Raw genomic sequence first — 25,804 nt, 5'->3', positions numbered from 1 at the left:
GGCAGTGCCCGTGTTGATTATTAGGAATTTCGGGTTTGAGAATATGGATTCCCGACAAAGTCGATACTATTTTATCCGGAATTTCAGCACTTTTCCGGTAACCCCTAATAATAATAATACTACCCAGAGAATACAACTATGTAATAATACTATATATAAGATATCAAAAACTAAATACAGATGAAAGGTTGTAAGACCTTTCGGAAGCTTCAGGATCGTTCTGCTTTCAACAATCCATTTGTCTTTTCTGAGATAAGATTCTGATCTATCGAAGTATTTCTACAGATTTCCGCAAAAAGAATTTACAAATTTTGCACGCTTAGGTAGAAGAATAATTTCACGAAATGAAGAGGAGGCATTGGTAGAACGTTAATGAGTTACATTATATATGTTAAAATTACAAGGAACTTGTTGGAAATTCATGTAATTGCTTAGTACTCATCCAAGAAATATGCGTCGTTGCTGATTTATTGAAACGGCATCGGGTTCCCGTGGTGGGCTGATTGTCCGTTTTTTTTTATTCCAACCGATTTGTGATTTGCGTTGATAACGGATTTCTTCCTTTCTATAGAAAGTAATAAATTTATGTGGATAATGTGACGAAATATTGCTTCGATGATTTTTAATTGCGTCTAAAATCAATTAATAATATTGTAAAATGCAAGTTATCATATTAGTTGCCTTTCTTTTTATGTATCTAAATCTAATGATTTTTTGAAAAAAGTATTTAACAGTAGAGTCAGTTAAGTAGTCTAGAAATGAGGCGGGTATACAAATTTGTTATAAAAATTTTAAAATAATTTTCTATAATATAGATTCAAAAGCGAAGATGGGAGTTAATTTCTTACTGTATTCCATCTTATACAATGGGTATTTTAGACGGATCACCCTTACCTCGAACGTACAAAATTTGGGCATCGTTCTTTTTGTCATTTTTAGTAGCCGGTTTTGAACAAGCTTTGTTTTTTTGTTCTTTATAGTTTATCACGGCAGATGGGCTCATTTGGTATGTAAATATCGTGTTTTATTGTAACAACTTGTGTCGACTGCAAAAGGTCAAGCGGGGGAAAAAGATGTTGGAATTGCCAAACTCTAAATTGCTAAATCTACGTGAATTTTATTGACTTTAATTAAGAAACGAAATTTATCAAAAAGAAAAATGTATTCACGTGAAATGCACTCGGAATAAACTAGAGAAATTCGAAGGTATTACGATTCCACATGCGTTACACATTATCGAAACATGATTTTCATTGCCTGTGAGTGGATATAACTTGACTTATGCTCGTTTCCACACCACCGCAAGCGGTAGAGCACCCGGCGTGTTTTTTTTTACGTGGTATCCCCAGTAGGCCTATTCCACGGAGAATAGTAGCAAGATCGATCTTACGTTCTCAAAAAATTGCGAATGACTTTTGTCACACGTTAATTGGGGAAAATTGTTTTTCTCATTCAATTTGTACTCGCGTATATTGGCAATTTGTTAGAATTTTTCAGTTCATATAACCCACTGACTATTTATTATCGATAAAAGATGACTGTGTTAATTACGGATGAAGGATGGTTGGTTTAATTATGAATGAAGGGTTATTGTTTTTATCTTATACGCGAACGGTGATTGATTTTGGATGTTCGCGCACGGGTTTTTTCCGATAAGGTATGAGATGATCACTAACATAGAGAATCTGAAGAATACCATGAAAAACAAAACCAAGATCGCCAACACAAGTCGCTGTAAGACGTTGTCATTTACCTATCGGAAGACGATGCAGAAATCTTTGAAGAAATGGAAACAAATCGGAGAAGAATAAGCACAACTACTGAAATACGACAGAACTGTATAATTCTATAGTGAAATACAAACCGAAGATGATCTATGAGCGACTCGAGAAAGAAAACTCTGGCACTAAAACGATCGCAATAAAAGACTGTAAAACCATTATAAAAATCTACAGCTGAATAAATTTTACCACACTTTGTGTTCATAACGATTCTGCGCCACATCGCTAAATCTATGTATCGGTGAAAACAAAATGACTGACGCTGAACACGACCTAAACCAGACCTAAGCCTAAAAGGTGAAACGTTAATTTTTCAGTATAGTCGATAAGACTCAGTTACTTGGAACAGATGAAAATATAATTGGTGACATATATCGATACGAAAAAAGAGATAAATTAATTAGTTGAAATGAACAGAAGATTTTATTAGCTAAAACAGGCAAGATGTTTGATTAGCTGAAACAGACAAAAGGTTTAATTAGCTAAAAGAGACGGAAAGTCTGATTACCTGAAACAGACAAAACGTTTGATAAGCTGAAAGAGACAAAAGGTTTGATAGCTAAAACAGATAAGAGGTTTAATTAGCTGAAACGGGCAAAAATTTTGATGAACGAAATAGACAAAAGGTTTGATTAGCTGAAACGAACAAAAAGTTTGATTAGCTGAAACAGTCTAAAAGTTTTATTAACTGAAAACAGACTAAAAGTTTTACGAGCTGAAACAGACAAAAAGCTTAGCTGAAACAGATAAAAAGTTTATTTAGCTGAAACAGACAATTTCAGTTAATCAAAATTTTGATTAGCTGAAACGGACAAAAGGTTTGATTAGCTGAAATAGACAAAAGGTTTGATTAGCTGAAATAGACAAAAGGTTTGATTAGCTGAAATAGACAAAAGGTTTGATTAGCTGAAACGGACAAAAATTTTGATTAGCTGAAACAGTCAAAAAGTTTTATTAACTGAAAACAGACTAAAAGTTTTACGAGCTGAAACAGACAAAAAGCTTAGCTGAAACAGATGAAAAGTTTAGTTAGCTGAAACAGACAAAAAGCTTAGCTGAAACAGATAAAAAGTTTAGTTAGCTGAAACAGACAAAAAGCTTAGCTGAAACAGATAAAAAGTTTAGTTAGCTGAAACAGACAAAGGTTTTGTTAGCTGAAAGAGACAAAGGTTCGATTAGCTGAATCAGACAAAGAATTGATTATCTGAAACAAGCGAAAGCTTTATTACCTGAAACAGACGAAGGTATGGTCAGCACAATCACATAAGTCCATACTCTGACAAAAAATGCGTCGAGTCCAACATGATATTCGCTTTAATATTCATTGCTTCGATTATTAATCGTATTGGTAAATAAAAAAATATTCAAAATTTTTTGAATCGACATCTATTTGTGCTTCGAGTTAGTAAAATGGACACCTTTTTCGACAGAACATTCCACAGTTCTCAGTACATTTGTTAAAAAATTGGTTTTGTTGCCCTGAATCAGAAAATAATACCATCAATTAAACGAGTGTTTCTGTAAATTTCAGATATATTTCATAACTACTTACGTCACGATTCTCCACTATCACTGTACGCTACCGAGATTTTGGTATCCGCACGTTGAGCGCCGGGTTTCATATGCCGCGCTTTCTCATAACCGAAAAGTATCAAGTCCACGCGCAAAAGGCGCAGTGGGACTTGAAAAATTTATTTTTCGTAAAAAAGTTGACCGGAGAACTGAAAAATCAGCACATCGAGCGTGCGTAACTCTTTTATATGTATACTGTTTGCACAATCGACGCGTAAAAAAACGTGTCAGATCCCCCTTATTCATTTACGCGCAAAAGGCTGCGTCCAATTCTCGTGATTAATCTACGCGCAATAAGATACGACAGATTAAACTGTCAAAAAACTTGTATGATCTGGGACTTTTTATACACCCTTTGCAAAATCGACACGGAAAAAACGTGTCTAATTCCCGTCATTAATTTACGCGCAAAAGGATGCGTCCAATTCTCGTGATTAATCCATGCAAAACAAGGCGCGATAGATTAAACTCTCCAAAAATTTGTATTATCTGGGACTAGTCCCAAAAATTCTGTAGAAATCCAATCCACATCTGCATCTTTTTGAATTAGATACATTACTATGTGGATTGTTGTTCTCAGATTATACATCGAATCGAAATCGGGAGGGAGGTTGGAGAGCATGCATTATTGTGTGGCGTGACGGTCGGCGGTCCTCTTCGACGCGAAGTCTTCGAGCTCAGCATCTCTCCCCATCTAGCGTACCACGGAACGCGATAGATGGTCCAGAAATGCGTTTTGCCCATTCAGACGATCACAGAGATCAATTGAATGGAATAATGAGCGGTAATGACTAAATAATTGAATTGAATAACGATTGAAAAATGGTTGTACAGTCACGAGAAACAGGAAATTCAATCTCGTTAATATTCAAATGTTTACAGATGGTCGAGAGACTCGAATACGTAGTGTTTTCAGAAAAAAAATTCTGTGATCGTTTGACGCTGTAGATTACAAAAGTTAGTAACATCACGGTACATCGCGACCTTCCTACCCTTGCCTGTTTCCCAACGGAACCACCCAACGGAAAATAGAGACTCACACACACATGCATAAACCCCGCGACGGATCCCAAAACGTCCACCTACCTACCCGGTTACCTAGATTCGATCTAAACGATTCTCCATTTTTTCCAACACACAACATTCTTCATCGTTTGCGCCGTGGTCATTGACTTACATTTTCGTTGGTTACCTGTTTTGAGCAAAATGTTTTTGTATCATAGTCTGCCTACTCACAATCAGTATACAGTATCGCAGTTGTATCCCGCCAACCTTAATATTGCATGTATTATTTTAATAAATATTGGCAGACTATCGGTACATTAACCTTTTGTAAAATTGATTAAAAACATCCTGTATGCCAATTAGCATTTTTCTAAGCGAGCTAAGCCTGCAGTTGATCAATATTTGTTAACTTTTAAAGGATTGAAAATGATATATAATAATACAAGATGCAATTTCATTAAGTTACGTTATGCCAGACTTTGGAATTTCATCGATTTAACAATATTGTGAATAATTGAATACGTTCAAACCTCAGGTGAACCCATCACTTAAACGACATCATCGGTAAATTCAAACGTAGATTATTACATCATTTGCGAAACACAATTCGATCTCGCGAGTGCCGAGTAAGCAATGGTTACCTGTCGCGATGCTCATTCCACTTTTAGCAACGTGCAAAATTTCTAACTTCGAGTAAGCTACGGTACATTAAATTGCGAAAAAAAATTATTGGACTGCAAGTGAAGCACGTTGTGATCGTGAATGAGCCTATCCATGCAGCTAAGAAATCGAAGATTTGTGTAACAATTGTTACCGCCACGCCACGTGACAGAGGAATCCCAGGGAAATACCCATAACCTAAAACATGCAAACTCACCAACGTTGCCGAGAAATGGAAAAGTTACTCGGAAGTCTCTGCTTAAATCTGTGAAAAACAAATCAAAACACTTGAATTAATTTAGCAGATTGGCTTTTTAGTTTTCAAATTAATTATTACTGCATGTTATGCGAAAACAAAGTTCGGCTTTAAATGTACTACCTTGAATTATCAATCAATAATCAAAATAAGTATTATTAATACCTCGACTCTGGGCTGCTCCACACTTTTACATGTAGTAGTTCCTGTAGCATATCAGGTTACTTGGTGAAGCAACGCACTTTTCACATAATTCAAATCTTCACTAATCTCTGATAGTCCAAAAATCCGCACCACAATAACACTAGATTCTACACTCACTTTTTGCGCTGTAGCTGTCTGTTTAAATCTACTGAATAAACTTGTTGACAATGTAATTGCGCATTTGGCGAAAATCGGCAAAAAAAAAAATAATAAAATGATACTCGACGCACAGAGACAAAAATAGACATCACTGAAATCTGAAGTTACACAAAACAATCAAAACTCGGGACACGAAATTCACCTTCAAGGTTGGCAGGATGTTTTTATTTCAGTAACTCGGTTTTTCCTCAGGCTACACGCTGCTCCTTATCTATTATTCAAAGACGAGTATGTTGCAAATACACTGATCGAACAACGCGATCTAAATGTTGAACTGATACTGAGAGCACGTAATCTCGCTCCGATTGCTCGGAAACGACTGATGCCGCACGGCGCTCAGAAGAAAGTTTTAAATCAATTCAAACGGGAGATAATTATTTTCCCGTCCTCTCTGTCGCTCTTCCCATGGAGTAGGGATAGCTGCTGGCGCCGCCCCTGTGGTTCTTCCCCTCTCATGGCCCCCACTCGCCCCACATCATATTTCAATATATAAAGCCTGTTATATTGTAATAAAAATTATAAATAGCATTTACTAACTTCACATTTTTGTCACCAGTTGACGTAAAAGTCATAATCCTAAAATTAGCGAACGAACCTTTGCTGTTCCTTTGGTACGATAAAAATATTGATACCGTCGGTAATGCAGTTTGTACATTTCTACACCATTGCGGTCGTGATGTGATCGTTCATGAATTTACATCACATTTACGTACTGCGCGATCAAAAATGACAATTCAGAATACGGATATCAATTGTATCTCCCTACGCGATCATTATTGATCAATTCAGTTTATAACACTGTAGTTCATGTAACAAAAGGTTAGAAATTTTTTCCGCATGCTTAAAGTACAAAATGTAGACGTCGAATCTAACCTCACAGTATTATAACCTTGTTGATATTTCCATATTCTTGAATCCATGCGAATATCAATTTCCGAATTCATAATTTCAATTGTTATTCTACGAAAACTGGTCATCCAAGTCCTAATCCGTACTATAATCGTGTAGTACACTCCTAAGTACTTTATGTAAATTTTCGTGCTTACATTTTATGTACTTTACAATTACCGTTTAATTTAGTAGCATCCCAAATTTCCCAATTATGACAATGAAACTGAAGTTGATTATTTTAAAGACAAGTTATAACTTTATTACCAATAATTGTCAGGATCTTACATGCTACTTGAGATCAACAAGTTTCTATGCTTTCTTGTATCTATTCCGTACTTGTCAGCGAACGAGTTTGAATTGGCTAATCAAGTAATTTATCAGCAAAAAATTCCTTAAAAAATTGGTAATCGGAAAATCTTATGAGCTGCTTCTTACTTACCATATCCAATTCATAATGTGTGCATGTCACTACTTTGTGAGACATTCTTTACCAGTTCAGCAGATCTTACTAATGTAAAATCTATATATTTACCATCGTTCAACTAATCAGAATCACTTTTAAACCAATTAACTAGTTTAGAAAAACTATTATGAATATGAAGACACAATGTGTACGAATTACACTATCGATTTCCGAAATCCCCATTCACTTGTGATACTGGATACATAGTTACACATTTTTCAGTACATTGGTTGAAAAGATACAAGTGTAGCAATTGAGATGCCTGGGGGAAGGCGAAACCCGGGAGGACGTTCCAACAATAGTAGTCGATCCCAGCTCAACTCAAGTGGTGGATCTTATGGAGGAAACGGGGGTCCAAATAGTCTTGGTGGAATAGACGATAAAAAAATCAATGAAAATTGGAGTAGTCGACCTCTTGCGCCCAAACACGTACCTATCCCTGTAGTTCCTGTGGATGGACAATTGTCTTTCGAAGCTTTATCGTTGGGTATTTCTACCGTAGCAGTTGGCCTTCAATTACTTAATTTGTATCGCACTGTATGGTGGCTACCACAATCTTACAATGAATATACCATGGTAAGCAAAATTGAATTGATTCATCTTTTACAGGTTTTTTAAACTGCAAAGCTCAATTCCGTTTAATTATCAAACATTAGAGATTATTACAATCAAAGAGAAAATTTTTCAATGAGAAATATTAATGAACGACTGCGGGAATCGAACCTGGGACCAGCGAAAGCCTATCCGTGGACTTATACCCACTGGACCACCAGGGGTTCCTGCCATCGTCACATTAATCCTTTTCATCTACTCTGTTCACCTCTGTTCTTGTGTGGAAGGTGTATTTTGTATAAATGATATTATTGACTACATTGCACATATACTCGATAGTCAATTATTAAAGATTAATATTTGTAATTATCTATAATCAAAGCAAATAAATGATAAAATCGCAACACAAATATTTCAGAACTTCTATTTGATAGATCCGTACTTACTAGTTTTCATTGGCACAATGTTAGTACGCCGACTGGTTTATGCACTGCTGCGGAAGCTAGTTGATGCCACAGCACCAACACGTTGGTTACCTACTGCTCAAAGAGTAATGAGGTACTGTCGTAACATGAATCTATATCTTCACGAAAACCTTTCTGAAATGTAATTTTATTTCAATTGTAGGGTATGTCTCCTGTTAGTCGTGATAAGTGTTCTTTGCTGGTGTCTCTACTACATGAGCGAAAATCACAATTCCATGAAAGTCTTTTACCTCTGTTATCCGTCAGTATAATTGTTTACACTCAAACCTGATTAGATTGCTGTTAATAGTTGAATACCAGAACACATAGTATTTCCCTTTTTTAGGAGCATATCAATATACTTTCTGATGTTTGGCGTAAGTATCGGGCCATTTTTCGACATTTCTACAGCCCCTTTGTACATCAAGGAGGATCGTAAAACAAAGTTTGTACTCGGTAATGATCTAATCATGATAAATAATATAATACTTATGAAAGAAATTTAAATATTGAAATGAATTCAGTTCTGAGCCGTTTCAGTTCATCAGTTATAAATTTCATTAGTATTTTACTATTATATTACGTTCTATAAAAACTTCTCACTAGCATGGGTCTTGATGATTGCACAGATAAGCCTTTGCATAATTGTTCGCTGAGTGCATCTGCCATCAGAGCCGAAGTATTGAGCTTAAGGTCAGACTTCAATAGGCGTTTGAAAAGAGCATTATTTGCATCTTCTGGTACTGCCTATGTGTGTGGGATTGCACCTATCATATTCGTTCCTCCACACCTGCACTTCAATGTTTCTTGGGTAGTTCAACATATTGTACTCTTCTGGCTGGGAAGGCTGAGTGCACACTTTGCTCAGGCATATCCCGTAAGGTACGACTACAAACTCTCTTAAACTGTTTTTAGGTTTATCCTTCCCACAGTAACAGTATTATTGTGTTTCTTCAGCTAAATATGATGGCTAAGTCATTAATATGAAATGATTGTATTTTTCAGAGGCAAAAATAATTCACTTTCCCTAGGTACATTTTGATAAATAAAAAATGCGAATACAGTAGAATTTTGTGACCTAAAAATGAAAATATTTTGGAAACGGAAATACAGACTCTAAAGCTTTAAAATTATCAATTTGAAGGATACGTAAAAATTTTATTCCAATTTGACATCATTTTTCATCCATCAACTAAGTATTATAAACTAAAGAATCAATTTTTACCATATTTTCTTCAGGATTCAGAACGTTGCGTAATTCAAATGGTGCTTTATAAATGCGATGAGATTTTTATTTAATGCAGGTACTGTGATGTGCTACATAGAGCTGCACTTCATCTTGGGAGATGGACTAAAGTTGAGGGTCGCAATAACCATATACCAACACAATTGTGGAATGATGCAGTCTTGTGGCCACACGGTTCGCTTGTGAAGCATAATAAAGAATTATACCGGTCAGATGGTCTTTGTACTGCTGCCGAACCAGGAAATTCTAGTCACTACAGGTTTCACGTATGTACACAAAATATTCCCTTTTATATTTATCAATCAAAATTATTCATCTTCATTGTACACAGGTTAGAATGGCATGTCTGCAGAATAATTTTTGTTTTGTATTGTATTCAAATGTAAATTGTAATTTGATGTCATTTTCAATAATTTAGTGAGTATAATGTTTGTACGAATGAATAAACTAAAGAACATGTACTGTGTTTACAGGCATTGTTCAGCAATCCAACGATGCTGATTTGCTCTTTACTCGGCCTACAATTGTCATTGGTTGTAGTACAATTACTAGTTCTTTTGCGCACTATTGAATGGTATCAAGTTCTTTCAATGACGTTATTGTTGGTAACGAATTATTACACGTTATTTAAATTGGCACGGGACTATCTGGTATGCTGGAAAGTTTACCGGGCTGAGCAACTAGTTCAAGAAAAAACTCAAGCTGCCATAAACAACATTGCTCAATAGACTGTCACTACGTAATTTAAGTTTATGTGATCTTTTGATACTGTGCATGAATTATATTTAGTTAACTTATTAGACGTTTCGACGATAAATAATAAAATGATTTCGCAAAAAACACTCCGTTCATACCTTACTACCTTTATCCTAATATAACTCCATAACACTATGTGTTTATATGTATAAATCAAATTCGAATTTATTCACCAGCCATATAACGTGTATAGCACTGAGTAACCATGTCATGGTTTCCGCTGCAATCAAGAATTAGAATTTCAGGAGTTTCTGGAGAAAATAATAAAAAAATTCAAGGACCTCAATTTCTCTTAATTATGAATTTTTAAGAATAAGATAAGTTGATTAGGTGTTAAATTAAAAAATTTCTATAGCAGTTTACGTACAGAGTGAGTTGCAATCGACTGCATGGTCTGCAGGTGGACTTATCTTGAAAAATAAACATTGCTCCTGAAGTCCTGGAATATTTTGACTTATCCTGGAAAAGTTGACATAATACATTTTCGATTGAAAATGGCGACATTTCCATTGTAATATGTAGCCTTGAATGCATTAAATTTTAGCAGGTGGACTTATCTTGAAAAATAAACAATTTAATGCATTCAAGGCTACATATTACAATGGAAATGTCGCCGTTTTCAATCGAAAATGTATTATGTCAACTTTTCCAGGATAAGTCAAAATATTCCAGGACTTTAGGAGCAATGTTTATTTTTCAAGATAATTCCAGGATTTAATGACATTCAAAAAGCAGTATGTTCCCTGCATGTCCTATTTCGATGTGTATGCATACAAACTTTCTAAATGCGGGAAAAAGAGTAATCTTATTCAACTGGGAATAAATTTATTATTAAAATTTTAATCATCAAAAATAGTAACGGTAACAAAATAAAAATTTTAATTATTTAAAAAGGGTAATATAAAATTAGCGTTAATAACTGAATTCATAATATCAATAATAAATGATTGTTAGAATATTTAGTAAATGTTAGATATGGAATGATGTTGTAATATAATACTATCATATACTGTAATAAATTATTGGAAATTCAGATAACAATACAACGAAACAGTAATTATTTATCTCTATAAATACGTTTGGGAGATAATTATTTCTGGTTCCCCAAATTAATAAACGGCAATAAAAACATTACATAAAAATATTATAGAGTGAAAATAATAACAACTTGAAAGCAGGATTTAATTAAAACACCTGGTATAACTTATCACTGGCATAATTTTTACGAAATACTCGTATTAGAATTTGCACTTCACAAAAATTGAATTAGAATTGAAAATACGAATAATAAATTATTCTGAACAGTGAAAAAAAAGGTGCATTGCAAGTAATGATTTCTAATGTCAAAGTCATATTATACATATCATGAGCAGAATTGATCTTGGTGATCATAGGTAGAAAGACATGGGCTGAAGAGAAATAAGATATTTTAAAAATATTTACAGCAGAGTTGTATAACTTTTAAATAAATTATTTTGTTCAAAATCGAGTCACTAATTTTCCGCTATGTACGTGATGTAACTGTTTTATTCAATTACATCATTCTCGACAAGTGAGCTTCAACAGCATTTATGTGACCATTTTGGAAGCATGGTACATGATAGTGGTGAAAAACTGATGCAAAATTTCAAGATATCGGGCTTTGGAAATTTCAAGGAATTTTATACTCAGATTTTTGTCGCCACCTTACCTCAGAAAATTTGTTATTTCTTTATACAAAAAATAAAACTGATTTCTCAATTGAATCTCTTCCTCTCACATACTAAATTGAATTATTTGATAGAAACAACTGCTAAAAGAAACTATTTAGTAACAAAAAGTGCAGTGACCTTAGTCACTTTAAGCTGCCTGAATTACTCGCAAGGCTCGTCACTTAGTTTTCTCAAAAAAAAAAATAAAAATTTCAGTCTGTAACATAAAGATTTAGCGTACTACACTGAGTGGTATGGTTTTGTTACGTGGCATAACCGTTACTAATGTGTCACCGAGAGACTGGGAAAGTTCATGCCAAACAAACTTCCCAATAATTGGGACCTCCTCTAAAGGTGGCCGAAAAGCTACTAGCATGGTCAGGGACAGGCCATCCTCTCCGTGACCACCAGCATATTCTACAGACAGTAAACCATGTGGTCTATGTTGCGGTACATCAGCTCCAAAAATTTCCTAGTGTGAAAAGATTCACGCAATTAATGTTAAGACCAACTGATTACATGCAAATCCTCAAATGATAACCAGAGTTTAGAAGCTTACCACCATAAATTTGTGCAGCGTAGAGTGAAGATTTCTTCTCGGGTTTATTTCACAAATAGGTAAATGATACTCAGTGCGTTCCGACAGCAAAACATGCATTCTGTTACTATAAATGGAGATAAAAGATGTTAATTAGTGCACAAACAACTCATGTAGTCAATCACACTTAATGCGCATATGAATATATAATAATAAATCTTACGTTGCTTTCTTTTTTATGCAAACAATTAACTTCAAATAAAGCCTACTGTGGGGATTGGCTATAGGAAGTAATGGAGAATGCCATGGTGGGTTAAGGCCTTGTTTGTACTCTCTAACTCTATGTATCAACGGTATGATGTCATATGCTCTAAGTGACAATTCCTCAACATTTTGAATCCAACAAGCCTGTAGTGATTCTTCGTCAGCTTGTTCAGGAGTCTTTAAAGCACCACCAATCACATTTCCAGTCATAACAAATCTGAACCAAGATCCAGTCGCGCATTCAACGATTACCAATGATTTTGGTTCAACGATAATTCCCGTCTCTTCGAGAACCTCTCTTCTGAATGCCTCTGTCAATTCCTCGCCAGGTTCAACCCTTCCTGCTGGTAGGTACCATTTTCCTGCACAGGAGGCCTTTGCCTCCTGCATCATCAATATCTCATCATTATCGTTAATTAGTACTGCTGCGACTACGTATGTCACAGTTTTTTGACAAATTGGAACGTAGTCAGAGCTTGCAGTGGGTTGAATTCCTTTGGCTTCTGAAAACGAAAGTATCGTGTCAGTCAAAGTCAACGGGCTATTCATTAAGGCTTCAAGTGCACAAGTGATTTCGTATAATTCTAAGCGATTTCAGACAATGATAGCTGATTACAAAATACTACGTGTAATTTCTCGCACTTTGCATGATTTCATGTGATTATACACTTTTTTATGGGACTTTGAATTGATTTCATATGGATTTCACACTAATTCATGGGATTTCATATTGATTTCAGAATGATTTCGTGATGAGTATGGTGATTTTCATACAATTTTGGGGTGTACACAAAGAATTTCACAAGAATTCACATACCATAAATGTGATTTGACAAAATTTCATACTATTTTACACGGTTGATCATAATGATGAAAAAAAATCATCTTTCCCGCTTAAACACTTCAGGTTTTGTACAAAACTTTGTCTTGCATGTCTTTACGTTTGTGAGGTAATCACCTGGGATGATTAAAACCTAGTACCCTATATTAAGTGCTCTAAAAAGTTAAAATTCAATACATTCGGGTTGGTGTTTATTGTGAGTGTAGTACTCCTGGGCCTTACGATTTCAAAAGTATGAATAGAATGATTTCAAAGCAATTTCATGATAATTTCGTATGAGTTCAAGATTTGGACGAGAATTCTGACGTTTTCGGATGATATTGAATAATTTCAGCTGATTTCAGCTCAATTCAGGTGATTTCATTCGTAACATACTACGATTTATTTCTTAATGCAAGCAACTTCCAACTGATTTCAATCTGGGATATATAGCTGATTTGAAAAATGAATAGCCCCTTGGTCAAATTACACTCAAAACAGGTGTTTGATCATTGCGAATATCTGTAATTGCACTAATAATATTGCTATGTTCGAAAAAAGCATCAGGTTGATATGAAGCAACTACTTAGCGATGCAATTAATAAATGATAATCCTAATACTCGTAAAATTCGCTTTTCTGCAATACTGGTGATTCAGGGACCCACAATTTCTGGAGTACTGTTACATGAAATAAAATTTTCAATTGCAGATAAAGTTTGGATGGCTTTCAAATTTTTATACGACAAATTAAACGAACGAAGGCAGGTGAATGACCTCTAGTGGCACGCTATTGCGATTGCTAGTTAGATTCTTGAAAGATGCGTATAAATTCTTCCCATCCTTACCTATTGACTCATTTTGTTCAGCAAGAGTAAAGTCGCACAGATCATCGTTGTCATTTATACTTTGTCCATTTAACACTAGCCTAATCTTGTCTTCTATGGTATCAGGCATTTTATTATAGCTAACGCTTGTTAATATTTCTGTTCGCAATTAAAGTACACGTAACGATTCATAACTGTCGTTGACTAAACATGCTGCTTCGTGTTATCCCCCACCATCAGAAGACACTTTTGCACACACACTCACACACACGCGTCAGAATAATTCTGGGCACGTTCTCTTCCGTAAAGCAGGCCGGAGGGGATGACCAAAGATAACGACATGAAGGCATCAGAGAAGATGTATAAAACTTTTTTCGAGCATGCTCCTACTGTAGTTATCTCTATGCCCACAGCCCGTGACGTTCACTCACATCACTCACACCAGATCCTGATGAATCTAGTGCACGTGTGAGTGAATCTATGCCCTGTAGTTGATCCCGCAGCGGTAGTACGCGGCTTTTCATGTGTTTGGATTAATGCCTAGAACCCAAGAACCGATGAGTGTACCTCGGCAACCTCTCCAACCTCTCTAACACACGTCATTTTTAATGCTCGGCAGCTCCAGGCATTAGACTTAGCTCTGCTCTGATGCTGCGTTCGCGCAACAATAGGCCAAGTGCTGACGTATGGTTATACCTAGCCACCTAAATAGCGCCACTGGTGGCACAAAGTCAAGATAGGGAGTAAGTATATAGTAGCGCGCTCTTTGAAAAATTTCCGAACTAAACGCAAAGCTAAGCGGAGGCATCACTAAAATTCTCTGTAAATTTCCATAACTTTCCAAACTTTCTTGTGCTCTGAAAGAAGCGCAAAGGGAAGGGACCAGTTTATTGGCAATAAACGGGGGGATGCTTGTTGGAATTTTGTATTAATTGATGTGATATAAGCAGTGAAACCTTAGCTACGTGAAAAATGTCATCACCAGATAGTACAGTCATTTTTGCTAAACTAGAAGCACTCAAGGATATTAGGTTTGTACAAGATGCACGGAAAACAACAGTTATTATTCTGCGTTTATTGCACGGATCTGAATATTAGAAATGGATGCCTGAAAAGACTAGAAGTACGGTCATTTGTTTGAAAAAATCAATCTTCATAAGTTGTCGTTCAGAAAATACATTATTTGTTATTTTTCTTACTACATTAAACCTCAACTCACTTAATTTATAATGTGATAAGATACGTCATTTCGCTACAACCAATCAATATCCACTGTTAACATTAACACCAACTATACATTTTCATTTAAAAAATGCCCTATTATATACAACAATTTCATTATTCATTAATCAAACGTTCAAAATATTCCACAGATTGTTGGGTTTAAATTTTATAAAAATTACACATTAGATAATAATTGTCAACAACTACCCATATCTTAGAAAAATATTGGTTGTAATATGTTCACTCACCATTCACACAATGTTCAGTGTCTGTTGTGAATTATTTGATGCATTGAAATCTTACAACTAATTAACACCAAATTTAAAGATACTGATGTATTTTGTAATTGCATGCGAATTTCTTAGGTCAAAGACATTGCAACTAGAAAAAATGAAGCAGAGAATCATTCAAGAGGTAGAACAGACAGAACAGGAGGAGAAGTGCTTGACAGAATACAAGCAGGAAATGGAACTTTTAATGCAAGAAAAGATGGCACATGTTGAAGAACTCCGACAAATTCATGCCGACATCAATGCGGTGAAAAATTCATTTTTACATTCAAATTGACCATATTAATTTATGCTGCTGAAAAATTAATGACATTCGTAATGAAGAACAACATTTTTCTATGTATTCACATTATTTTCATTTCCACAATGTTATTGGCAAAGGAATTCGATAGTTTAATATATTTCTTATTACACAGAGGACCCTAGAATTTTAGGACAATAAGGGAACCCTGAGGAAATAACATAATTGTAGCAATTTGAGTCACATGTTTGGATTATTTTTCAGTTGTGGTTGGAGTAATATCTGTTTATTTCTTTTCTGAAGGCAGATCTAATTCGATGGTTGTCTTACTTTGCTATTCTTATTCATAGTCATTGAATTCATAGTCTTAAGTTTAAAAAAAATGATATCAACAATTAAATGGATAATAACTTTCATTCGGTAGATGGAAACAGTTATAAAGCAAGCTGAAGATGCTCGCAACAGAGCTAGAGAAACAGCAAAATTAATCCATAACAATGACTATCAACCACTAAAGCACGACATCGATAGAATGCGTAGAGAATACTTGGGACTTGAAAGACTACCAGAGCTCTATGAAACGGAATCAGATCTTATTTCACCTGAGTAAGCAGATTTCTAACTATTAAATTACTTAATGCGATCCGTAATAGTCTTGTAAATTTATTTTTCAATCCAAAATCCTCAACTCAGATTGACAATTTATAACTCAGCCATGTGCAAAGCGAGTTACACGAACATGTTTTGAGAATACAAAAGATAAAAACAATTTATTGATCTGAAAAATGTATTAACGTATGTTAAATATGGAATAATGAAACTAATGAATAATGAATAATAATTATAATTGTGTAGACGGTTTGCTCGTAGCTATTTTGACCGCCCCCTGCAAAAAGCAGAATGGCGAGTTGAGGTAAGGGGTGATGATTTAATGCCTCCGTTGGGCTTACACCCCCATCCCAGCCACCAAGGAGGTCCAACTCCGTTTTTAGCTCCACAACCACTACAGGGTCCTAGTAAACCAGAGCCTAGGCCTTTGCCTCCAGCTCCTGGGCCCCCAGCTCCAACATTCAGGTACCACTGGTATATCTTCACTTTCGCATTACATATTCAACAGTAGTATACAGAATGGGGCAATATTATATAAATCGGTTGTTCGTATAATATATCTTTACTTTTACAAACTGCCTTTGGATCATTCTATTAGGAATGCACAATACGAGTTGCAAAGAATAGCAATAGATTTTTGAGATGATTTGTGGATTAGTGTGTTAATTTTCATGTCACATATTTCAAGACATTGTTCAGTTTCTTCAATTTGTAATGTTTGTTGTAGCAATATTATTCGTATTGGAAAGAAAATATAATGGTGCTCTGTTCTGTATTTTGTATCAATCCTTCTAATTTCTTATCCTTTTTTTTCAGGCAACAACCTCCACCAATGAAGTCGTGTCTATCCTGTCATCAACAAATTCATCGAAATGCACCAATTTGTCCTTTATGTAAAGCTAAATCACGTTCACGTAATCCTAAGAAGCCTAAGAAAAAAGACTAACGTGTAGGCTTGAGTTTATCATTAGCTCTTGAACCTACAGCCTCCAAGCATCAATTCGAGAAAATATAATTATTTCATAATAGTTATTTTCGTCGCAAGTGCGCATAAAATAGGGGTTTCTTGACGAGTGTAAAGTACGAAACTCACACGAATCAAGAAGTCCTTATATGCGTACATACTACAGATTCTATTTTCTGTGATACCTACTGTCAAAAACTACTAAATAATCGAGTTGTTGACGACGGTAGTGCAGAAAAAGATTTCTAAAATATATTTTTTTTTTTTTAACTGATCTAGTTCTGAACGTGTGTTTAAAATTAACGAGCTTATGAATGTAACTACAGTATTTTAATTTACTATGAACTTCATTATTTGGTCGAATTCACATTTATACAAAATACAAGGTGAGTCATATTCAAACTCTGGGAATTTGAGAAGCTTAGTTGATCAATGGATGCTGTACCATAGCCGATCAGATTAGTAAACAGGCAGACGGCATCAAAGAAACACTAATATTGATATCGGAGTGAAATTTTGATGGTCCAGTGTTGGCGTTGTATGACAATCAAAAAACGCAACGACAACTGCAAGTCTCCAGATGCTGCTCAAACTGGCAATAAAAGACGTCCTGTTGAGTATAAAAATTTAGTCGGAAGATTTTGAGAAACCAGTTGGCATCTAAATAAAGTAAACTTTGACAACAGATTCAATATCATTCAGTATTACTAGTCAGTATCATTACGTTATTTTTCTAGAGCAGCTAACTGTTACATACATTTCTTGCATCAATGAATATGTGGACTAGCTCCTTGTTTATGGCGATATCAATATTGACATACGTTGCTTCAATATGGTTTGCCTAATCATTCAATTGATCGACTGTGAAGTGACGCCTATTGATCAAGTAAGTTCCTCCTGTTCACGGAGCTTGTACTCACTCATCCTGTAATCACAGAATATAGACTGAAAGTCCAAATCAGAAACCCAGTTAAAGTTATTGCGTAAATGCGTCATTATTGTGTAAATAAATTTTATTTTAGATAGCAAAATGAAATTGAGCAACTTTGAGTTATAGAACAGTAATTTGTTGAATAGATAACAGATCCAGTGATTCGCACTCTGGTTTACTCAATCATCCTCCAATACACAGAGTTTGGTAATTGTACCATATTAGTTCGATTTGCCCTATGCAGTTACTTGCAATTGATAAAGTTCGCACAGTGAAAATTCGAGCTCCCTGTACTAATCGGAGCAAAAATACTGAAACCAACTATTCAAACAGGTTCCGAATAGTTTATAAAATATCTAATGACTGAAGATTCCAAAAGCCTGAAATGTGAGTATATTTGAGTGTATAGTAATAATTAGCTCGATCGTGGTTCATCATAAGTAGTACACAAGTTGTTACACTGTTGAATTTATGAATTACCATGTACATTATTGCAATTTTATATCTACTTAAAGCAATATTATATGTAATATTGCAATTACGATCTTGAAACTAGTGTGAATAATCCTTTATTATTAGGTATCTTATTTAAGGAAAATTTGTGCATCATGAACTTTATTCAACCCCTGTTGAAATTGCATAGATACTTTCGGAGTTTGTTGGTTACTGAAAGTCCAAATTATTTCATTACATAACTTGAATCAATTCAGTGATAATCGAAAAGTAATTAATCGCACGAATAAGGTACTGGAAAATATTTATTTTTGAGTATGTTGAATCCCTTCTCTGCCACAATGTATTCAATGATGACGTCGATGAAGTTACTTAGTTCTATGACTTATACGACAGTCAGAAAATTTTATAATCTATTCTACGAGTTATGAAATTATGAAATAATGTGTGTCATTACGTTAAGATATACAGAAAAGACGGAAAATCAAGCTAATTTATCAATCACAATATATAATTATAGGTTGACATTGTAAAACCGAAGGACAACGACGTTAACTCGTTGTTATATAGGTGTCATATTTTATTCTGTCGCGATTTTTACCTACCGCGTCCGAAAAAGCAAGAGATTAACGTTGCTTTATCAATAGGAATAGGAATTCAACGCATCGTACACTGGAACTTAAATGCAACTAAATCTGTACCTTTCTTGTAAACTTTAATAAATGGAACACATGTTGTCGACAGAACTGGTAGATTCATCAGGCATAGGAGTAACAATACTGTCCAATATGAATTTCAATGAGTGCCATTCAAAATATTTCCCTAATTACGAGCTCTTCGAACATTGACCTGAATTTAGGAATTTCCAACAATCATCCCAGACTGAGAAATGGATTTTTGTTACAGATATAATAAATCTAAATTTCGACTCATGATTGATGTCTGATTTATATTCGTAAGATATTCTATTGAATTTGTTCGTTCTTCTACAACGTAGAATTAGATAATGTGGCAAATGATAAAGAAAAATTGTACTTATAAATATTTCACGTTATTAGTGTGATCTACGTATAAGGGATAAGTAACAAAATTCAAATCTGCCAAACTGTTCAAAAGTACTCCATATTCATTAACAGTTAAAATATAAAATATTACATTCATGTCATCAGTTTTAAACGTCGCATTGGCAAGATCTATCCGTCTATCCGTGGACTGAAATATTTACTACTAATAACATTTGATTTTTTTACGGTTGTAATTTAATACTTATATATTGAAATTATTTAAAAATTACGAGTATATAAAATATTAAATGTATCGCTAAGTAATAATAAAACAAAAATAGGTACATAAACTTTATCAGTTAGAATCACATATGAAATTGATGTTATCTATTAAATAATTCCAGAAAATAATTCATGAATAACATAAATCTCATTACTCTATATTGCCATAATTAAACAAGAGGATAACTTGCTGTAGAAGCAATTCCACAATGGTTGTTCTTATTTCGGGCCATCTTGATATACCCGTGGTCACCCCAATCACCACCCCAACTGTTCTTGACGAGCCAATAATCCATGCCATTTTCATCAGTACCGTAACCAACAGCTAAAACTCCATGGTCCAGGTTAGTTTCGGAACAACCAGCTTCATAATAAACACCTGGAAGAATAAAAATCTTTCAATACTGAGTTCAATTTTAGAAATTTAAAATGGAGCTAATTTGCAATTTGTATTAGTGATGACCATGAGAGATTCAATTAATTTTGTATTCTAAAAAGTGTTCACCAGTACCAATTTCCATTAATTCGAGTCTTTTATTTTGTAAAGTTATGAAGAATTAATTACCTTCAGAGTATAACTGGAAGCTTTCGTGGGAAGCATCAATAGCAACAGAAACTGGCCCAATGGTAGCAATAGCAGCCTGCAACTTTTCTTCATCTCCCTGAGGAATATCTACATAGCCAACATCGGTAGCTCCATTGTTACGAGGGTTATAACTGTAATAGAAAGATGTACTTGTAAATATATTAGCTCTGCGAAAACATCTCGTTATTGAAATTTTTTGTTGGCAGGTTGGTTATATGTATGTATGTATCTACACGTACATGTGCGCGCATGCAGGCACGCACGCACACACACACGCACCCACTCACACCGCCCTGCGAACCAAAATTTTTAACACCCACGCGCGCACACACACACACCAAGTTAAAAACCAAGAGTGAACGGCAGTTGTGACTTTCTTTGTAAACATTAAAATTATTTTTCGCTATGAAACTGGTACAGGTCTAACAAATTTTCCTTGATTGATACTAACAATTTTCATCAGGAACAAAGAGGCGGAATAGCCTAAAATCAAAGTTTGTAATAGTAATTAGAACCACATCACAGAGATCGATCTCTTTCATATTTTCATATATGTTACAACCAGAATTATGACCTTTGTAATGACGAAAGAAAGAATTAACTCTGACAAATACCTGAATTAGTCTGACTAAAATCAATAAATCTTTGTAATCCATATTCGTAAAAATTTTAAAGAATACCTTGGCAAACATCAATGTAGTATAGATGTGTAGAAATGAAAAAAAAAAGAATCATGTCGAAATGAAATTATGGTAGCATAAACTTACAGCAGAAGCCACAAAGCAGTCATACATATATATTCAAAGTTTGAGAACTTGAATCATAGCAAGTATTATCATTCTAATTACCGGCATGAATCATCTTGTCCCTCATATGGGTAGCTCTTCTCAGTATCAATCCCTTTGTTGTCTTTAATGTACTGGAAGGCTTGGTCCATCAAGCCACCATTACATCCATTGTTACCATATTTGCCAGAACAATCGACCAAATTCTGCTCACTCAAAGACACTAGCACTCCCGTTTTCCTGAAGTGCTGAGCTTCCAAGGCACCAGTCTGTATGAATAAATTTGATACAATGTTTACTACAATAACTGTGGACAATTTTCACTGTTCAAAAATCTTTACTCCCTTAAATTTTTTTTTTTTTTAGAAGAGAATATTATTTAAAATTATAGATAGGTATTAAAAACATAAGAAATAACCTATAAACAAGTGATAAATAAGAAACTTATCTCTGAATTGTATTAATCGAGAAAAAAAAAATTGATGTAATAGTTAAGCTATTAGTAGAAAATGAAATATTTAATCATAATTCTTTACAGTCTTACTTGCTTTTAGTATTTTAACGCCTTCCTGATTACTATATCATATTTCTTTCAGCTACCAAGATCTTATGTATTGATATGCATTACCAAAATTGGGTTATTCCAAACTTCTATAGTTTCTATGTATAATTACGAAAAGGGAACTCACTGTAGAGAACGCCCAACATGAACCACACTGTTTTTGATCCTTCACAGCAGTTACAGCTCCCTCGTCCCTCCAGTCAAAAGATTCTGGGATTTTAACATTCGCAGGTGGGATAAAAGTGGCACCAATTGGCCGCTCAATGTTTGATCGCTTCAGTGTGTTGATAGACTTGTTAAAGCCATTCATCATATCAACGAATTCGTGATGAAGCTATAAAAGTACAGTTATGTATTATGTATCATATACAAATAACAACTGAAATTACTGAAACAATAATGAAAATAAAGCTGTTATATAAATTGATATACATTTTGATGTATACAAATACCCTAATTCATAGAGAAAATAGATGTACAAATAATTTAAAAAGATATCTCAGCAAAGCACTAACCAGGTCTCCATATTTGTTAAGTTCCAATTTGTACGAAACAAGGCCCATTTCATACTTGGCATTGTGTTTGGCAACTTTGTGCTTATTGTCCATGAAGATTTTCATCCTGAATTTTTCCTCTACATCGTTGTCATACTTTTTCCTATGTGTTAGCTATAAAAAAAAAAAAAAAAAATAACGATGTTATAAGTTGACGACTCTGCAATGTTTGTGACTAAGAATATAGTGACTACAGATAAAGTTATAAATACTCAAAGGTACACTGCAGGCATAAATTTCATATCCATTGTTTCTGTTGGTGTGGCACACAAAATTGTTCATACACCATTCAATAAGGATCACTACCTTAATAAAGTTTCTATTAGAACAATAAAGATGGGTCGGTAGTTTTTTTTGTAATATGAGTACTACTTTACACTGTTAATAAAGTATCACCAAGTTGGTTATACAATTACAAGTGAAAGCAATATAATAAGATCAATTGTTTTGTGAAACGACATCTTGTTAAATGAGTAAAGTACTGATGATATGACTTGAAATTAGGGAAGGATACACGATGCAAATCACTTGAGATACAAAGAACTACTAAACGTTGGTATAGTGACATGTCAAAAATTATATTTTTCTCTCAACAACTTGTTTCGCATTGTTTCAAATTATCTTGCTATTGGTCTCCTACTTTCAAAAATAGGCCCAATGGTTACCCACCTAGTGGTTGGTCACAGATATTTCTATCCCATAAATTAATTATCTATTCACTCAATAAAAAAGTAATGCGATTATGAAAATATAAATATAAACTACAGAACAACGATAAGCAATTACATTAAAACATATATAGTTACGAACACTGCTGAAAAATGATGATAAATTTTGATAACATGGGAAATTTTTGTGATTGGTGAGTTTTATGTTTACAGAAGTTTACACTACATTCTAATGGACGTAAAAAAAAAATGGCTGGCTACTAGCTCATTCACATTATATATATATATTTAACTGACTTTCCGAACTTTGGAAGCAGTTAGCAGAGCTACAATTTATATTACGGCAATTCTAATAATCCCAATTCCAGAATAGCGATAAAAAACAGAACATTTCGTTATATTAACGTTATCAACTTTAACCTCGATAAATCTTAATTATTTTTCATTGAAATCGTACACCACGAGTATAACCTAATTATCACGATAATACGGTAAACCAATACGCAGATCTATGCCGACTATGGTAAAATAAAAACATTTGCATTGGCACAGACTGTACAAAACAAAAGTGTCGTGTGTTGATAAAAAAGAATGATAGCAACTTCGTACACGCATTATCAGGGGTTCTTACAGATTGCCTGGAAAGATATGGCATTGGAGGACAAAGTAAAAAAAGGTTAACAACTTCGAAAAAATAAAATAATTTATATATAATATAAAAGTTTTATATATTATATGTACATATAACATATACCTATAATATATGTATGCAACTTGCGAGGTGATAGATCACATTAACGTTTGTATACGTTACCTTGAAAGTGCCCCACTCCTCAAGAACAAGGTCGAAGAAGGAAATTGCTTGACTAACGGCGATCACACCCACCATAAATATGATAAAAACCTTCATGATTAATGCTGTTTACCTGAAAAAATCGTAATGCGGTTATTTGAATTTTATGGAAAATAATCACCGATGGGAAAACCGCAATTACACACTGGAAAATTAACACGCATGAAACAAAGAACGCTGTGGCATTAACGATAAGTTACTTTGACGGAATTATTGAAAGCCACAGTTCAATGTCAGCTATCACAATGTCGTATGATTCACATCTTGCGGTGCTACGAAAAAGTTAACTACGTATATACATGCACACAAGTGTGTGGATTCCGAAACATTAGACGTTTTCTTTAGTCTTTTTTCTTATAATTTAGCAAACAACTCTTATCCTTACGCCATCTTATAATTCGGATTCAAAACAAAGTGACGCTGTGATGACGCTTCTGGTTCGCAGTGAGTTCCGCCAACAATACAACGAGAGGATGGTAAGGCCTTTGTTGACAAGCGCAATGAATTGACAAATTTGATAGAAAAAAATAAGATATTAATTACATTTACAGTGGCGGAATCGAGTAGGGTCAGAACTAAGATTCTAGAATTACCGTATATGTAACGGTTCATTGAACCAAAGATCAACAATTGTGGGTCAATATCATTAAATCGTAGCAATAAAAAATGCTGTCATCATGTCAATATATTATTCCATGTACAAAGTATTATGTAGTAGAAAGTGAGGTAAATACATACATACAATAGATTCAAAGCCATAAGAGTATCCCAAATAAAAATTGATAATTTTGCAGTAAGATATTTAAGTTTTTATCGAATAATTTGAAACATATCAAGATTTTAAATAGATATATCGGGACTTACCAATTTACTTAATTACTATTTTTAACGCACACAAATCCCGTCCGCTCAACGTGCTCGTCGCAGAACAACTGGCACAACGCGGTATTTACAGCCTTTGTACTGCAACGCAGTAGGTATCGAGAGAATCACGTGAGTATTCCGTTGCTACATGATTGGCCTATTTATTTCACAGTAAATCATGTGACTTGGTGAGCTAGCCTATCAACGCCTTCTGCCTCGATCACCTCGATGTCGAATCATTGTCATGGGGCGTTTGCTACGTGGATTGCAGATTCATATCTGCAATTGCGTTGTACGATATGCATGTTAGAATTTTTTCCTCTTGTTTCAGTTGGAACAGGAGAACTTGGAAAATTTCTTAGGAATATTAACCCACTTTAGCTAATTAAAGCAACCACTAGATGTACTGCTGACGGTTATACAGGGTAATTATTATGGCGATCGAAATGATAAGTGAAATGAACTTTGTCTGCAGTAATATACTATGTCTCCGATTTTAAGGACGATCTATTTGCTTCATCTCAGAAACACACTGTACATTGTTCTTCAATACATTATCCTAACCAATCCTAACGCATATCTTCTGTAGTTGCGCAAAACGACAGAGGGAAAATCGTGAAACATCGCAAAGAATACTGAATTGCCATACGAGAAACGAATGATTTCAGGCATTACTGATCCTCTTTTTTTATAATCAGTAGAATTAACTTTAGCGTTCGCCTAAATCATAAACATTTGAGAAAATTAATGAATACAATCTGCACATGCTCGGGAAGCTTCAGCTCGA

General features: G+C 34.5%; 4 protein-coding genes across 9 annotated transcripts; 2 read left to right on the top strand and 2 right to left on the bottom strand.

The window, feature by feature from the left end:
- The first annotated feature begins 6,295 nt into the window (after positions 1-6,295).
- On the top strand, positions 6,296-10,397 carry LOC124303237 (transmembrane protein 39A). 3 transcript variants are annotated; one of them, XM_046760212.1, is made up of 8 exons: positions 6,296-6,456; positions 7,214-7,567; positions 7,962-8,101; positions 8,171-8,269; positions 8,354-8,463; positions 8,637-8,889; positions 9,312-9,519; positions 9,727-10,397. In XM_046760212.1, the coding sequence occupies exons 2-8, from the start codon at positions 7,250-7,252 to the stop codon at positions 9,979-9,981; spliced, it is 1,383 nt and encodes a 460-aa protein (XP_046616168.1). In that variant the 5' UTR covers positions 6,296-6,456; positions 7,214-7,249; the 3' UTR covers positions 9,982-10,397. The 3 variants fall into 3 exon arrangements, with proteins under 3 accessions (XP_046616168.1, XP_046616169.1, XP_046616170.1); XM_046760213.1 differs by lacking the exon at positions 6,296-6,456 and adding an exon at positions 6,477-6,665; XM_046760214.1 differs by lacking the exon at positions 6,296-6,456 and adding an exon at positions 6,684-7,139.
- A 290-nt stretch (positions 10,398-10,687) lies between these two features.
- Positions 10,688-14,800, bottom strand: LOC124303244 (8-oxo-dGDP phosphatase NUDT18). The gene is made up of 4 exons (XM_046760235.1): positions 14,169-14,800; positions 12,462-13,005; positions 12,260-12,365; positions 10,688-12,172 (listed from the first exon to the last, which is right to left on the bottom strand). The coding sequence occupies exons 1-4, from the start codon at positions 14,275-14,277 to the stop codon at positions 11,933-11,935; spliced, it is 999 nt and encodes a 332-aa protein (XP_046616191.1). The 5' UTR covers positions 14,278-14,800; the 3' UTR covers positions 10,688-11,932.
- Positions 14,801-14,907: 107 nt separating this feature from the next.
- On the top strand, positions 14,908-19,463 carry LOC124303249 (zinc finger C4H2 domain-containing protein). Of its 4 annotated transcripts, none has more exons than XM_046760250.1 (5): positions 14,908-15,178; positions 15,737-15,908; positions 16,327-16,508; positions 16,773-16,985; positions 17,328-19,463. In XM_046760250.1, exons 1-5 carry the CDS (start codon positions 15,120-15,122, stop codon positions 17,455-17,457), a joined length of 756 nt encoding a protein of 251 aa, XP_046616206.1. In that variant the 5' UTR covers positions 14,908-15,119; the 3' UTR covers positions 17,458-19,463. The 4 variants fall into 4 exon arrangements, with proteins under 4 accessions (XP_046616206.1, XP_046616204.1, XP_046616205.1 ...); XM_046760248.1 differs by having other exon boundaries at positions 14,918-15,178; positions 16,758-16,985; XM_046760249.1 differs by having other exon boundaries at positions 14,920-15,178; positions 16,758-16,976.
- Positions 19,464-19,962: 499 nt separating this feature from the next.
- Positions 19,963-25,171, bottom strand: LOC124303242 (cathepsin L). Its single transcript, XM_046760232.1, has 7 exons — positions 25,018-25,171; positions 24,115-24,226; positions 22,594-22,746; positions 22,206-22,412; positions 21,580-21,785; positions 20,711-20,862; positions 19,963-20,524 (listed from the first exon to the last, which is right to left on the bottom strand). Exons 2-7 carry the CDS (start codon positions 24,208-24,210, stop codon positions 20,316-20,318), a joined length of 1,023 nt encoding a protein of 340 aa, XP_046616188.1. The 5' UTR covers positions 24,211-24,226; positions 25,018-25,171; the 3' UTR covers positions 19,963-20,315.
- Positions 25,172-25,804: the final 633 nt, after the last annotated feature.

This window comes from Neodiprion virginianus, chromosome 4 (genome assembly GCF_021901495.1).
Source record: "Neodiprion virginianus isolate iyNeoVirg1 chromosome 4, iyNeoVirg1.1, whole genome shotgun sequence".
In the NCBI taxonomy this organism is placed as follows: Eukaryota; Metazoa; Arthropoda; class Insecta; order Hymenoptera; family Diprionidae; genus Neodiprion; species Neodiprion virginianus.
Note: the sequence above shows the minus strand (reverse complement) of the source record. Positions and strands in the feature narration are given on the sequence as shown.

Coding starts and splice junctions, on each gene's coding strand:
- LOC124303237 (XM_046760212.1), top strand. CDS start 7,250: ATGCCTGGGGGAAGGCGAAACCCGGGAGGACGTTCCAACAATAGTAGT. Junction 8,464..8,636: donor TAAAACAAAGTTTGTACTCG/GTAATGATCTAA, acceptor ATGATTGCACAG/ATAAGCCTTTGCATAATTGT. Junction 9,520..9,726: donor CTAGTCACTACAGGTTTCAC/GTATGTACACAA, acceptor CTGTGTTTACAG/GCATTGTTCAGCAATCCAAC.
- LOC124303244 (XM_046760235.1), bottom strand. CDS start 14,277: ATGCCTGATACCATAGAAGACAAGATTAGGCTAGTGTTAAATGGACAA. Junction 13,006..14,168: donor TGAACAAAATGAGTCAATAG/GTAAGGATGGGA, acceptor TTTCGTTTTCAG/AAGCCAAAGGAATTCAACCC. Junction 12,173..12,259: donor CGCTGCACAAATTTATGGTG/GTAAGCTTCTAA, acceptor TTTTCACACTAG/GAAATTTTTGGAGCTGATGT.
- LOC124303249 (XM_046760248.1), top strand. CDS start 15,120: ATGTCATCACCAGATAGTACAGTCATTTTTGCTAAACTAGAAGCACTC. Junction 15,179..15,736: donor GAAGCACTCAAGGATATTAG/GTTTGTACAAGA, acceptor CGAATTTCTTAG/GTCAAAGACATTGCAACTAG. Junction 16,509..16,757: donor TCAGATCTTATTTCACCTGA/GTAAGCAGATTT, acceptor ATAATTGTGTAG/ACGGTTTGCTCGTAGCTATT.
- LOC124303242 (XM_046760232.1), bottom strand. CDS start 24,210: ATGAAGGTTTTTATCATATTTATGGTGGGTGTGATCGCCGTTAGTCAA. Junction 22,413..22,593: donor TTAACAAATATGGAGACCTG/GTTAGTGCTTTG, acceptor GTACTTTTATAG/CTTCATCACGAATTCGTTGA. Junction 21,786..22,205: donor CATGTTGGGCGTTCTCTACA/GTGAGTTCCCTT, acceptor TTATTCATACAG/ACTGGTGCCTTGGAAGCTCA.